Source organism: Ipomoea triloba, chromosome 13, assembly GCF_003576645.1.
Source record: "Ipomoea triloba cultivar NCNSP0323 chromosome 13, ASM357664v1".
In the NCBI taxonomy this organism is placed as follows: domain Eukaryota; kingdom Viridiplantae; phylum Streptophyta; class Magnoliopsida; order Solanales; family Convolvulaceae; genus Ipomoea; species Ipomoea triloba.
In genome coordinates this window covers 26,352,920-26,368,361 of record NC_044928.1, presented here as the reverse complement: position 1 = coordinate 26,368,361, position 15,442 = coordinate 26,352,920, and the positions used below count along the sequence as shown (strand labels likewise).

Genomic DNA, 15,442 nt, shown 5'->3' with positions numbered 1-15,442 from the left:
CCATGATATAAAGTAGGATGAGCCCAAGCCCGCTTATTTGACACGTCTAGGTCCATGATATAGTCCGACACTCCGGCTATCTCGTTATAAGTTATTACTAAAAAAAGAAAAAATAATAATAAATAAATGTATACATAAGGTTTTTTTTTTTTTTTTTTTTTTTTTTTTTTTTTTTAAAGAAGAAGTATATATAAGGCCATAAGGGTTGTCCCTGTGCTGTGAATACACTGCGTTCTAAAACCAGGTTAAGCTCCATCTCCGCAGGCAAGAGCCGCCGCTTCGTGCCGCCATCGTCAGGTACTTTTAGCTCTCTCCGGCGTAACCTTCTTCCGCACCTAATTCGTCGACTCACCTGTTACAATCGATCCATACTGAATACTCAGAATATTGAATTTGGAATTCCATTGTTTTTTTTTAGGGTTTAGGCGGATATGCAGTGAAACTATATATGAATTAATAAAATTTCGAAATCTTCACATCACTATTCTTAAATAATGAGTTGTTTAAAAATCACCTGATGATTGTTTTGATATATTTGACGATATTTTGTTTTAAAAATTTCAACCGAAGTTGTGCTTTGTGTTCGTTGGAAAAAGGGCGATAGAGGGAAAATAAGATTTGATCAACGCTTCAGTATGCTGTGTTTCTGCGGTAATGGGCAATGGGCAGATTGAAACCTAAAGGAAAAAGTGTCAAATAGGCCAGGTTTTTGTGCAATTGGGCCATTGAACTTAAAAAGTGTGCAATTCAACCCTTAAACAAGCAAAATTTGTGCAATTGGACCATTTTTACAAAAGCTAAATAAAAAAAGAAAGAAGAAGAAGCTTAAAGTTTCCTTTTTTTAAATTGAAGTGATGTGATAATACTTATATGATGAGAATAATTTTTGCACCTAATGGGCTGAGTTCAAATATAGTATCATGTGTTTTTGTATTGAGTATGATTTGAATGCCCCTGCTTGGGTCTTTTTGCCATGAAAACAAGTAATTACTTATCAAAAATGAAAAATTGTATCATGTGATTAATTGAAAATGATGTTGTTTGTTCAATACATTTGGAATTGAGCAGTGTGAAAATGCCTCTTTCGGAAGACGAGATTACAAGATTAGTCAGGATCCGAAATACAGTGATGCAAATGCTGAAAGACAGGGGCTACATTGTGCTAGACTCTGAGTTAGGAATGTCAAAACTAAAGTTCATTCAGAAATATGGGGAGAACATGAAAAGAGAGGACCTTGTAATTCAAAAGACATTACGCAATGACAATTCTGATCAGGTATGCTTGGCTGATTTTTTGCATGATTTTGATTGGTTGATGTTTTCTGCCAGCATGTAACATTTTGTTTTATTTTATGATTATGATATTAATTGCAGAGTTTCTCCAACTTTTGGATGTTGCCATTCTATGCCTAGAATTTAAGAAGTTAATGGTGTTATTTTTCATCAATATAAAAATTCTTGTTGTTGTGTCACACATGCTGCATGTGCTGTCTCCTTAGTATAGTATATATGTAATATATAATTATTACATTTTGTGAAAACTGAAGTCCTTTCACAAAAAAAATAAATAGTTTCAGGAGCAAACAGAAATGGGAAAAACAAAGTCCATTTACTATGAGTTTTATAGTTTTATGAGATTCACTCCCTGCAATATTTCTCTTTCTTCCTTCACAACTGATCTAGCAATATATTGTCTTTGTATTCAGCAAATGAAGTGACTCATTGATTGCAGTATGACATAAATAAATTGTAAAATGAAGTGGCAAACATCAAAGAAATTTTTTATGGTAATATTTTTTAAAAAAATCACAACTGATCTAGCAATATATTGTCTTTGTATTTAGCAAATGAAGTGACTCATTGCAGTATGGCATAAATAAAATGTAAAATGAAATGGCAAACATCAAAGAATTTTTTATGGTAATTTTATTTTATTTTAAATAAAAATCAGAAGCAGTAGTTATGTAAACTGAATATGTGTGTTATGTAATTTTCATACTTCGATAAAGCCTTTTTTAAGGCTGCAGCACTTGATTGCAAACCCTTTTGGACTTTGATATATGACTTGGTTGACTTTCAACTTTCTAAATTTGTAGAATTTGTTCCTTCCTGATAAATGGTAATATTGTATTATCTAATGTCTCAATACACACTGTGCCTATTTGAGAGGAGTGTATGGTGTGATTGCAATTGCTCTACCCCCAAAGATTGATCATTTTCATTTTCCAAACCATGCATATTTCTAGAATTTGAAATTAATATAGCACATTCTCTTTGTATCTAAATTGTTTTTGCTTGCTTATGTTTGTTAATCCAGATATATGTTTTCTTCCCTGAGGAGGCAAAGGTTGGTGTTAAGACAATGAAAACTTACACAAATCGCATGAAATCAGAGAATGTTTTTCGGGCAATATTGGTTGTCCAACAGAATTTAACTCCCTTTGCTCGAACATGCATAAGTGAAATATCTACAAAGTTCCACTTGGAGGTTTTCCAGGTAATTATTTAGTTTTACCATTGTTTTTCATTGCCAGTCACTGAGTAATTAGACACTACCCTTAAAATTGTCATCATAATGGATATCTTTCATGCTACTTATCACTTAAACAAGTAATTAAGACTATGAGAATCTGGGTTCAAGTTTTACCTTCTTGCATGAAATATGCTGATTTTTGATAACTACTCCGTCCATTTACCAAAAATAGAAGGTTGAACTCCGTTGAAGTAATAATAAATGCATCAAGGATAGACCTTTTGCCATTTATACCATTTGGGTTGAATAGTTGTAGATGTGTTGCTCAACAATCTGTAATAACTGTTATTTTACCACAATGTTATAGGAGGCAGAGTTGTTAGTCAACATAAAAGAGCATGAACTTGTTCCTGAGCACCAGCTGCTCACACCAGAGGAAAAGAAGACCTTGCTGGAGAGATATACTGTCAAAGAAACACAGGTTTGTGTTTTGTCATTGTATGCATCCTCGCAATTGCCTTAATGTTCCTGATTCTGAGGTGGCCTTGATATAGGGATCCCAACCACCAGATTTATTGACACGTTTTCAATCCATATCGTAGTTAACAGATTCCATCATGAGTTTTAACCCTATATGTCAAAGAAACTATTTTGAGTAAAATCATTTCAGCATCAATTGACCAGGGCCTCAGGCCTCTCTTGTGCATGCTTTTTTCCTTCATCTCTTTCTCTCTATCTAAGGAAACTAAAGTGCCATAAACTATCTAGCAGTTTACAAATAGTGCCTGTCTTGGCTCGAGTACTGAAATCAAGCATACCATATGCATTTAGTGATGATATACCTTTAGCAACTTTTACTTCTCTGGCCTTTTTTGTAGAACTGAAAGTGCTCCCTACACTCTTAAGGGGTCATTTTGCTGTATGTGATGTGAAATTGTGCTTTCACAATTATGCACTTTAATACTTTTACAATGTTGCCCATTATGTCTTTGAGGTGAGAGATTGTTCGATACGCACAAATCCTTAAGACAGACCGAATTATTCTTGGGCATATATTACAGTGCATTTTTCACAGATGAAAGCTTGGCTTTAAAGTGTTTCCAACGGTCATCATGCTTTTACAGTTTTTCCATGCTTGTGCAAATCTGCTTCCTGTTTTATATATTACAATTTGATTTTCCTTCTGCTAGCACGATCTAATACTGATCACTTTTATATGCATTGTTGAGGACAGCTCCCTCGTATCCAGGTGACTGATCCAGTGGCCAGATACTATGGGCTAAAGCGTGGACAAGTTGTGAAAATAATCAGACCGAGTGAGACTGCAGGGCGGTATGTCACTTATCGATATGTTGTTTGAACGTGGTCATCTGGCACTATTGCTGCTGAAATTTAGACAAGACAGCAACGAGATTTCTTTCGGAACCCAAAGGATTTCCTGCAGTCAGTTTGGTTTTTATAGTCTGTGTTATGTGTCTTTTCTGATGCAAATGTGCAATAGAACTCTTGAGGTGCTATAATTGGTTCTTAGGAAAGTTCTTTTTAGATGGACTGTATAATGTTGTAATGTTACTGATGATTGGCTACATTGGTAGTCCATATGATGATCATGGGATGTGGGTTGATAATGAAAGTGATATTGGAGGAGTGATGGTTGAGTATTTTCGAAATTTATTCATTGCTGAAGATGGGAATTTGGATGAAGTAGTAGTTGCATGTATTACATCTCATGTGAAACTTGAGGAAAATGCACGCCTAATTCGCCCAGTTATATGCGGTGTTCGGAGTGCGTGCGTTTGTGCCCGGGCAACTCATCTCAGATAATATTATGCTCGCATATGAGGCCCATCACTACTTTAAATGTAAAACTTAAAGAAAGGTTGGGGTCATGGCGCTCAAGGGTAACATGAGCAAGGCCTATAATCGTGTCAAATAGGGGTTTCATAGAGCTGTTATGGCTAAGATGGGTTTTGAATAACAATGGGTCAACATATTGATGGAAATTGTTATGGGTTTTGAATAACAATGGGTCAACATATTGATGGAAATTGTTAGGTCGGTACAATATCACATTCTTCATGAGTAACGCCATCTTGGACCTATTATTCCGATTCACTAATATCTCAACTCCTATTTGCATATGACTGTTTTGAATGCTATGATACATAGGACACTTTCTGGTCTTGGAGGAGTGCAAATGGACTGGGCTGAAACTATTTGTATTCATGAAGCCCTTAGTTGGTTGAAAGGCACGGGAATGGGAGATGTTGAGACAGACTCGCAGTTAGTTTATTATGCAATTTGTTCAGACTCTTCTAATTCTGCTTTTGGTTTCATTATTGATGATGTAAAGAAATTAGCATCTAGTATAAATGATGTTAATTTCCGTTGTGCTAAGCGATCTGCGAATCATGCTCCCCACGCTGTTGCTCGAAAAGTCGTTTCTGTGTTAGGTTGCAGGAAGTGGTTTGATACTCCGCCTATTTATCTTGTTGATTGTCTTTCTTCTAATTTAATGAATTAAGTCTTTTTATCCCAAAAAAAAAAAGAAGAATAGTGTGAGAATAAAATTTAAATTTAAATTTTAGTGTTTGATTCACAGGGCTAAAATTACTAGAAATTTCAATTTCAGTGTTGGGTATACATGAGAATTGAAAATGAATAGATAGTACAGAGACCAAAATGTCAAACTTATTATTATTATTAATCTTAAGTAACAAGTAAATTTATGTCGAAATTATAATGCAATGCAATTGTTATTTAAACACCTTAATATAAACTTGTACCACTAGAACATATTTAATAGATCTCAAAATTTACTTAATCATGCAACATTAAGCTTCATAAATTCACATTCAAAAAACTTTATAATAATAAAAATATACAACTTAGTTAAAAGTAATAAAATGTTAAGATTTGTAAATGCTTACATCTAAAAAAAATATCACAAAAATGTAATTATGTCTTAGGTTTTTTTTTTTTTTTTGGAATGTAAGAAAAAATAAAGATAATTTTGTTGCAAAATTGAAATACCGGGGGAGGGGGAGGATGGAATTCTAATTCATAAAAATGAGAAAAATTAAAATTTCACAAAATTACAATTCCTTCCAACAAACAAAAGAATTTGTTTGCCTTCAAAATTGGGTGGGAGTAAACAAGTAGTGCCATTGTAACCGTGCAAATGGGCAATCCATCCACATAATTAATAATAATGTTTAATAAATATATAGGGAGTAAAATGAGTTATTAGGTTTTAAATATTAGTACCCTAATTAAATGTTACCTTTATTATAACTTTATTACCAAAAGACAAAAGACCCCACTTTAATATGTTTTCTTAAATGGGCAAGACTAAAATATTTAGCAGTAATTAATGAGTATAAATAGGTTATAAAGTCACATCAATATGTGCAAAACACATGTAAGATGTATCCACAACAATTCAACAAACATGCATGCAAAGAAAAACACATGCTATTCTTTATAGTTTATTCCACTATATAAGTTAATTTGAAGCATTTTAGGAGAAATAAATAAACAAAAATTTCCTCCTCATCCGACCTTATTAAAAGCCATTTGCCATTCCAAAAGGAGCTTCCTCAGAATTGCGTTGGTTAAAGTGCATGCTTAGGTGGAAAATTCTTGCTGAGTTGGACTCCACATCATATGCCAAATAAGCAAGTAATCACAGCTAAAAGTACAAGAAAATTTTAGCCCATTTGGCTGCAGATTTGGACTTAGTTTTAATGAGGATCAGCAGTGTAGTGACTAAAAGATATTGACAGGCCACACTAGCAGAGAGAAGTAAACGATGTTACTGTAAAATGGACTTTTGTGATTTTCAATTTTTCCTGTAAAATTGCGGAAAAAAAAACACTATAAAACCCCCTTCTTCTTCTTCTTCGCCTTTGAATTGATCACTAAAAAAAAAGCACCAAAAAGAATTCCAAGAAAAGCAATTTGCCCAGAGCACTACCACTGCAGACTAACACATCTCCTAACACTAATTTTCAAACACTAAACTCAATCCCCTTAAAAGTTGTTCCTTTAAAGCCACAGTAGGACAGCACAGCACCAATAATTTATTGTCTTCGGACTACATAAAGCAAAAGGCTGTCCTCTGCTTGTGAACATAATTCAACGTACCTCCAAAGGAAACAGACGAGGAAAAGAAGCAAAATTCCGCCAACAAAATCATCATCAGAACATTAAGCTTCCAATTCAGAAGCACTTGACTCAGTTGCTGCAGCTCCAGATTTACCATAAAACTCAGACTGCATATGTGCATGGGCTCCTTTGTAAATTTTCAATGTTGGCTTCAATTTCATGTACTGCAAAAGGGGACAAGAAGTACAACCAAAATAAGGGAAATGATAAGGCACAGCATCATTGTTGGCAGGCTATTTTCTATTAAAGCGAATACTTGTTTTTACCCTTGAAAAGAAGGAAAATCTACCATTTGAGATCGATCCCACAAACAGGGAACCTCCTTCCTTTTACGTTTTAAAAAATAAAAAACAGGCACCAAATATAGAATGAATACTGGAAAGGCTGTGCTCAATTTAATCTTTAATCCACACACAAGGAAAATATGACAATCTAGTTAGAGGTACGACACAAAAAAATGATAAATAGCTTTTGGTAAACATCAAGTCTAAAGCTCTGAAGTTCAATTCAATTTATAGAATTACCAGGCTACAAGTAGTTGTTGGCCTGAACAATAGGCCGAGGCTTAAATTATGAAAACAGTAAAGCCCTCATTGCTGTTCCATATTCTATCATTTCTTTTATTAATCAAATTACGTAGTATGGAGTAACTACAATCAATAATTGAGATTTAACAAGAAAAAAGGGTGAAGATGTGAATATCACTATCAACACAAAATCAAGTGAATGAAATAACACTGAACACTAGTTCAACTCTGGAAGACTAAATATAGTCCTATCAACTTGAAAGCCAGAATTGAAGGAGCCAGTGCCATCAGTTAAAAAAACAGAACTAACTCAAGCTCATTTATTTACATTATATAAACAAGTCAGGCACCAGAACTAGTTACCTCCTGATAAAAAGCATTTATCTCCTCCTCTGTTAAGCCTTCATCCTCCCCAGCATTTTCATCCCAGCCAAGTGAACGTAAGAAGGCTGCTTCTTCATCAGGATCAATCATTCCATTAATACACAGCTCACCTCCATCAGAACACTGCTGAGCCTTGTCATGAGTCCCATGAGGGTCACCATTGCTGGTAATCTGACCATCCTCAACAACAGAACTTAGAGGAGAATTGCTAACCCCTTCTTTATTTGAATCACCCACCAAATTGGAAGGAGATAACACTGCTCCAGAAACTGGAAGTACAGTGGTTTTTGTGGAAGTCTTCTTTCTCATGAGATTAAAAAAATCACTCCTACTTTGGGCTTGGGCCATGGATAATTTCTTTTCAGTAGTAGGTCTTGGATTCAGTGTCAAGGCAGCAGCTTTTCCCTCAAGTGCAGACACCTTTGGCGTGCTTGAGTTTGTCAAAGGAGACAGTGGAGAAACTGAAGGTGGCTCATTTGCAACTTTTCCACCAGCAGTATTAGTCAGGCTAGGTGCATCCTTTGGAACAGATGTAGCAACAGGCCTCAGAACCAGAAATTTCCCGACATGAGATGTATTTGGAGTGTCAGATCTAGCTCGTCCACGGGGCTGACTAGTAAGTTGAGATGAATAAGGTTGTAGTTGAATGCTTTTAGCAGCTACAACCATCTCACTTGCTCTAACAGCTGATTTTGTTTGCTTCAGTTTATCAGAAGAACTGGATACCTGAAATGAAACTCAGTTGATAGTTATGTATTCTGATAAACAGCTTGCACATCATTTAACATACAACTGCTACATGTTATAAAAAAATTGATAGGAAAATATTGAGTTCATCACTACAAATGGGATACAGAAATTATAACACTCATAAGTACTCATTAGCTATCTGGTGTTTGAAAAGAGTCCAGATATTCAGAGTAAGAAGTAGATATTGAAACATGGACTGAGGCATCACTTTAATTAATTATTGGATCAATGGATGACAGATGACTATACCAAGTGGCAAGTGTTTGAGGTTATATTCTTTTCCTTTATATAATAGTGAACATACCCAGCAACCCAGATTTATCACCTTTCCAGTATAAGCTTACACAATTGCACAATGCACTGTATCTAAATCTATGATTCTATTATGTAATGCAACTTTAAATGATGTATTATATTGATATTGATATTTTTTAACAAAGATATTTCAATCTTTTTGGTAAATACGAGCACTAAGATGGTGCAAGATTGCAGAGGAAATCCAAAGACAAGTGGAGCTGAAATAATCCAAAAACTCCTCAATATTGCATTGGTCACTCACAACAAAAGAACAAACGTTTCAAAATTGAACATTTTAGAATATGCAGAGGATCATAACATCTTCATCTTTTAATAGAAAAAAGGGATAAAAAGCAACAAATATATTTGAAACAAAGCCTTCTACTTCATTTAATATAAACAGGATCATCAATAAAGAACGTAAGTTCACTTCATTGTCACCCAACCATTATCATATCAAGGATTAAGAAAAGATGTGAAAGTTATTTCAATTCCCAATTTGTATACTACAATAATTACACCAGACAAATTCAAAAAACATCCAAATATTTGTTGTTAACATGTACAAACATATGATAACAATAAATTATGAATATGTAACAAAATATAATATCCATACAGGAGCAACATTCTAGACTATTTATAAAACTTTCGACTATGGTGTCTTGCACTAAATACGCACACAAGCATGTATCAGTATGTTATCATACCAGGGCTTTTGGCATTGTGGGAGTCACAGGTATCAATTGTCTGGACTGCTTCACAGCCAATTCCTCAAGCCTCTGTGTTTTATCAGGTACCTGCAGAAATTTAAGATAACAGATGCACATTAAGAACTACTGTCTCTACTGAAGAGGTTAAAAAAGTTAGTTAGTTACCTGGGACGTGGCACGAGCTCGTGCTGGACCTTGTGACAAAGCCTCAGCCATGTTAAGACCAGTACTTGCACCTGAAGTTCCAGGTGAAAGGATTACAGAACCAGTTTGCTGAGAAGATGAATTCCCCACACCATTGCTGCCAATTATAGCAGGAACTTCAGCCAATGCCGAGGTCCATTTCTCACCACCAAGCAAAGCTGTATTGCCAATTGGCAAACTCTGAATAGCAGAGGTCAACCCTGGAGAAGAAACTCTGCCCACTGGCTTCTCTTCAGTTCCAAGAGAGGGAAAGTCCTTTTCAAAGGAAACCTTCTGATCTCCATTCAGATTACTGCCTCCAGAAAGCACACCGTTGGCATTATTCTGAATGTTGTTCATGCCATTTTTTGTGTCTTCAGTTCTTCGAGGCACCAACTCACCAGGTTTCCTGGAAACAAGTGATTGAGAACGCCTCAAACTATTCTTCTCAACCCTACTGGTTAGTAAGCTCCCAAAAGGATCAGGTGAGTTAGATTCCCACAGCTCCAAATTAGCTGACCTTTCCTTCTCTCTGTCATGGTTTTTATCACGATGGCTTCGAGTGAAACTACTGTATGGATGCTTAGAACTATTACTGCTTAAACTTCGTCTAGAATTTGATGATGAACTTCGGTCCAGGAACTGAGAGCGTGGGCTATCCTTGTCATTTATGCTCCTAGAAGATCTATTTCGTGTGGTTGAGGATATATCTGCAACAAGTAAGATAGAGGGGAAAACCTAAAAGTCAGAATACAATGAAGACAAACATTGAAAAAAGTGTAAGCATAAAAAGGTTATATCAATCAACCAATACCCGAATGAAAGTGGTGGCCTGAACTTCCACCACCAGTTATACTTCCAGTACTTCTCAACCATTCAGGAACTAATGCAGGTTCACTCCTTTCCATCAGCACAGAACATCATCAGATTCCTCTACAAGAATACTTAACTAGTCAGCGTTCCTTTCTAAACCAATTCAATTTCCAATGGATTAGTATTTCAACAGGCAGGCTCCTGCTAGCCACTCTCAGGCAATGTTACCAACTGCCAACCTAAATCAAATGGGAAAATAAAATTTCCTTTTGCAGCTCCTTTTCAATGTAGAATCTGATACTGTTATAAATCTATCCCAGTTCTAGCCTATAATAACAATAATCCTATATGTACTGGCTGATACTCTGGCCAAATTAGGAGTCAGCTGTGATTGTGGAATGGAGGCTTTCAGCAGTCAAAAAATTACCACTCTTATATTTTATCTGACCAATATCCACCTTTCCCTCAAGAAATAGAATACACAACCCTTTTTCTTTCTTCAGTTCTCCACGTACACTTCCCGATTGGGATTATATTGCATCAAGTTGCTAGACCTACAAAAAGTTGCAAGGCAAGGCCCATTCTGTATGCCAAAAATTGATATGTATCATCAACTTCCCAATAGCTCGAACTCAAGGCCACTCACATAAATGCAAATAGTCCTCCCTTCATCTTCCAAGGGGAAAACAGATGGTGCCCAATGGAAAACGGTATAATCAGCAGACTCTCATTTTCCAGTCAACTTTGGCATTACTATTCGAAAGCAAACATAGAAAGTGAGAAGCCACAAACACTGAGGGCAAACAATAGTCCCTCTCTTTTCTCAAGAATGAGACACTCAACAGCTGTCGTAGTCTAACCAGACCGCCATGCCATTGCAGAGCAATTATAAAACCCTAGAGAGTCCGGAAACCTAGGGTTTCCCAAATAGCGCAGTCGGTTCCAGAAATAAAACGCGCAATCGGAACAGAGGAGAAGACGAAGCAACTCTACCTCGACGAAACTGAAATCGATTGAAGAACCAGCGGTGGTCACCGCAGAAGACAATGATCCAAGAAACCCTAACCGCTCCAATAACCGCCAAACAATGGCCCCTTTTTTTTGTTAATTTAATTACTCCGTATAACAACAATAGGTTGTGGGGAAAAATACGTGTTGAGATAGTTCAGAGCAATGCGTCGAAGAGTCGGACAGCAATATATGCATATGTTGAGAGCGACAGAGGGAGAGAGAGAGCAGTGCGTACTCGTAGGATTAGGGCGAAAGAGCGAGAGAGATTGGGGAAGATGAGCAGTGAGATTAGGGCAGATATAGAACAAGTATAGAGATAGAGGGTTTGCGAGGAAGTTGGGTTTTAATTTCGGAGATTAACCACACCAATTACCAAATTCCAATTTAGATACAACCAACACGCAATAATAATAATAATAATAATAGTTAATAACTGGTCCTCTGACTATTGGGCTAGTACTTTTTTTAGTACTCGACTTTCAATTCGATCACAAATGGTCCTCTGACTTTCATTTTTGACCACAAATAGTTCTTCATTAAAAATTCTGTTAAATAAGTGTTAAATCTATGGGTATTATTGTCAAATTGATATATATAATTGTCATAAAATAAAAATGTTTACAATTTTTCACCAACAAACATAATTGAAAAATTAACAAATATAAATACTCCTAAATAAAAAGACAATACACATTATTCTTGTAATTATGCATACAAAATGAAAATTTAATATTAGAGCTATCTGTTTTTAATTTAACCAACAGATTAAAATGGAAGAATTTTTTTTAAACCTTGTTTCCATAATTTTCATCGTTGTTCATACATGGATGATTAATAGTTTTCACTCTTCATTAATCGATCAAACATTTTGTTTAGGACATAACTGAAGGTCGCCACCGTTGAATTAATATAATTAATCAAGTACAAATTGCGAACATTAATCATGGAATTTTTTTAATTTGTACATTTATGTGATTTGTCACGTCCATTTTGTTATTATATTTATTAACTTAATGCTTATTAATGTTTGAAATTAATTATGGTGTCATATAATTCTCAAAAAGAAGTAATCATAATAATATTAATCAATTTGACGATATTACCCCTAGATTTAACACCTATTTAACAGAAATCTTAACGAAAGACTATTCATTGTCAAAAATGAAAGTCAGAGGACCATTTGTGGTTGAATTGAAAGTCGATAACTAAAAGGAGTACTAGCCTAATAGTCAGAGGACCATTTGTGGTATTAACTCTAATAATAATGACCTTCTACAATATACATACACACCAGTTGTTATATGGTATGGACTAGGGTCACAAAACGCCGTCATTTCATAAGCGGCTGCGGTGGAGCCCCGTAAAGATATTACAGTTTATCTCAAAAGATATTGTTCCACATTTGTTTTTATATTATCAAATGAAACTGTAGTTATATTGAAGCATAAATGTAGTTGTGTTGAAAGAAAACTATAGTGTATATAAAATGAAACTGAATAACAGTTTCACATTTTTTTTTAAGATACAGTTTCACATTTTTTGGCTGTATATTGTCCAATGAAAATGTAGTTATATCGAAATGATATTGTAATTATGTTGAAAGGAAACTGCAGTGTATTTTAAAAGAAACCGTAGTTGTGTTGAAAGTAAATGAATAACAATTTCACATATTTAAGTGCGTAATGTCGAATGAAACTACAATTATATCGAAAAGAAACTGCAATTGTGTTGAAATGTAACTGCAGTGTGTATAAACTGAAAGTGAATGGCGCGGAACGGATGCCATTTCAGCCGTCTGTTTTCATTAATCAAAACGACATCGTTTTGATCCATGGTCCACAGTAAAATTTGCGCATACACACATTTATCTTATAAGTTTTAACTTGTTCTCATTTGATCCAATACATACATACACACACACACATTTATACTTTCTCTCTCTACACACACACACACACCATTTCTCTAAAGAAGATTCACTTATCGTATGGCAATTCGTGAAGGACTATATTGATCAACAAATGGTTATAATTTTTACTTGTCTAATATTAGTACCATATTTTGCCATTTACGAGGCTTAGTTTCATCCTAAAGACGAAACAACCATGCGAGCGATGGCCAGACAACCCCGCGAAGACATCCCTTATACTCGGGACCTCGGCCCCAACCACAATGGACGAATGGTGGAATAACGCGCGAGGTTACCCGAGCGGCGTATATGCTTAAAGAGAGCCAGTGCGGCCTACTTATAAAGGTCCAGGCGACATACCAGTGAAACAAGCGAAAGGTCCTAGGTGATGTGCTTCGGGGGTGGGGGGGGGGGTAGGAATAATCCATAACCCAGCCTCAGGGCGATGATCCGAATAGGGTATACATCTAAGGCAAAAGGACCCGAGCACGACCTTTGGATCCCATCCTAAAGGTCACCCAACCAGAGCATGTGGTTAAAGCGATGAGAACCTGAGTACCTCCCTTAATTGAATTGTAAGGGCCCCAAAGGCTTGCATGGTCCCGAACAAAAAGTCTCAAACAAAGTGCATGGGTAATCCTAGTAAATGATGTTCAATCAAGAGGACAAGAGCTCGAGGGCTATATACAAGATCCCTCATACTTGGGGCTCTGAGTAACGAAAACCCAAGAATGGGTGGGGCGAGGAATAGCCAATGGCACATGGACACTCGGTTGGGTGGCACGGACGATTCAAGCATGAGGCTTGAGCGACGTACTTGGTCCAATTAAAAAAGTTTAAACAGCATAAGTGGTTCAATCAAATGACCTAGGCGACCTGCACGGTGATTCAAGCAAAGGGGCCCGAGCGGTGTACTTAGGGGCCCTAAAAGCGCGCCGAGTCCAATCAAAGGGTCCGGGTAGTGTATACATTATCAAAGAGAAGGGGCCCAAGCGGTGCGCTTTCAATCATTATTGTGTGGACTACTGTCCAAAAAACACATAAAGTACATTATTCTAACTCATAAAATACGTTATTATATCACATAAAGTACATTATTCTAACTCATAAAATACATATATTATCTTATCCTAGAAATTTCATTATTCTAACAAATAAAGTACATTATTTTAACTCATAAAATACATTATCTTACTCTAGAAATTTCATTATTCTAACACATAAAGTACATTATTTTACTCCAAAATGTTCATTATTCTAACATGCGCGGAGCAAGATTCTTTTTTAAATATCAAAAGTCAAAACGACGTTGTTTTAGACCCTAGTCAACACAAAATTTGCCGTGTGCTTTGGGGGCCCTTAAGGCACGCAGAGCCCAATCAAAGGGCTCAGTCAGTGTATACATAGTTTAAGAGAATGGGCCAAGGCGATGTGCTTCGAAGGCGCACCGAGTCCAAACAATGGACCCAACCAATGCGTACATAGTCCAAGAGAAAGTGCCCGAGCAATGTGCTTTAGAGGCCCCGGAAGCGAGCCTAGGGCCCTAGGCCATTCAAAAGACCCGAGCATTGACCCTGCAAAGTACATCATTAAAGTGAGAAAACTCACCCTTAGTTCAATTATAAGGGTTTGAGGCTTGTGCAATTCAAAGAAAGGGTCTAATACACTTGTTATGCCATGGACCCGGGTCCACGTTCACAATTTCATAACTTCTTGTTCATAATTTCATGTTCATATTTTCATAACTTTATGTTCACATTTTTATAATTTCATGTTCACAATTTCATAACTCTGTATTTTATATACTAAGATCTAAAATTGTGAACATGACTTCTAAAATTATGAACATAGACTCAGGTCTACATTGCAAGATAGACCCGAATCCATAGCATAATTTGCCGTCCCAAGAGACGAATGCATGTGACCTGGACAATATGATTAAAGCACGACAGCCCGGGCAATATATATTACACGAAAACTTATTCTATTACATTTTAACATACTAAGGTTGCCAAGCACCTTGTACTCAGATAGGAGAGGTCATTAGATCAAGCCTCAGTGGAGGCGATACTAACCCTATGTGTTTCAACAGGTTGAGAAAGTATGTATGAATAGATACTACAATATAATAAGACTAGTTGTATTAAAAAAAAACACTAAGGCTATAAATTGCGTGCATTTAACATTATTATTAATAATATTATTATTATTATAG

The 15,442-nt window shown here is 36.0% G+C and overlaps 2 protein-coding genes across 2 annotated transcripts; one reads left to right on the top strand and one right to left on the bottom strand.

Moving 5' to 3' along the window:
• The first annotated feature begins 218 nt into the window (after nucleotides 1-218).
• LOC116001558 (DNA-directed RNA polymerases II and IV subunit 5A) lies at nucleotides 219-4,143 on the top strand. The gene is made up of 5 exons (XM_031241440.1): nucleotides 219-297; nucleotides 1,069-1,276; nucleotides 2,318-2,497; nucleotides 2,841-2,954; nucleotides 3,708-4,143. The coding sequence occupies exons 2-5, from the start codon at nucleotides 1,076-1,078 to the stop codon at nucleotides 3,831-3,833; spliced, it is 621 nt and encodes a 206-aa protein (XP_031097300.1). The 5' UTR covers nucleotides 219-297; nucleotides 1,069-1,075; the 3' UTR covers nucleotides 3,834-4,143.
• Nucleotides 4,144-6,265: 2,122 nt separating this feature from the next.
• On the bottom strand, nucleotides 6,266-11,671 carry LOC116001980. Its single transcript, XM_031241972.1, has 5 exons — nucleotides 10,309-11,671; nucleotides 9,477-10,204; nucleotides 9,309-9,398; nucleotides 7,531-8,277; nucleotides 6,266-6,804 (listed from the first exon to the last, which is right to left on the bottom strand). The coding sequence occupies exons 1-5, from the start codon at nucleotides 10,400-10,402 to the stop codon at nucleotides 6,682-6,684; spliced, it is 1,782 nt and encodes a 593-aa protein (XP_031097832.1). The 5' UTR covers nucleotides 10,403-11,671; the 3' UTR covers nucleotides 6,266-6,681.
• Between the last annotated feature and the right edge of the window lie 3,771 nt (nucleotides 11,672-15,442).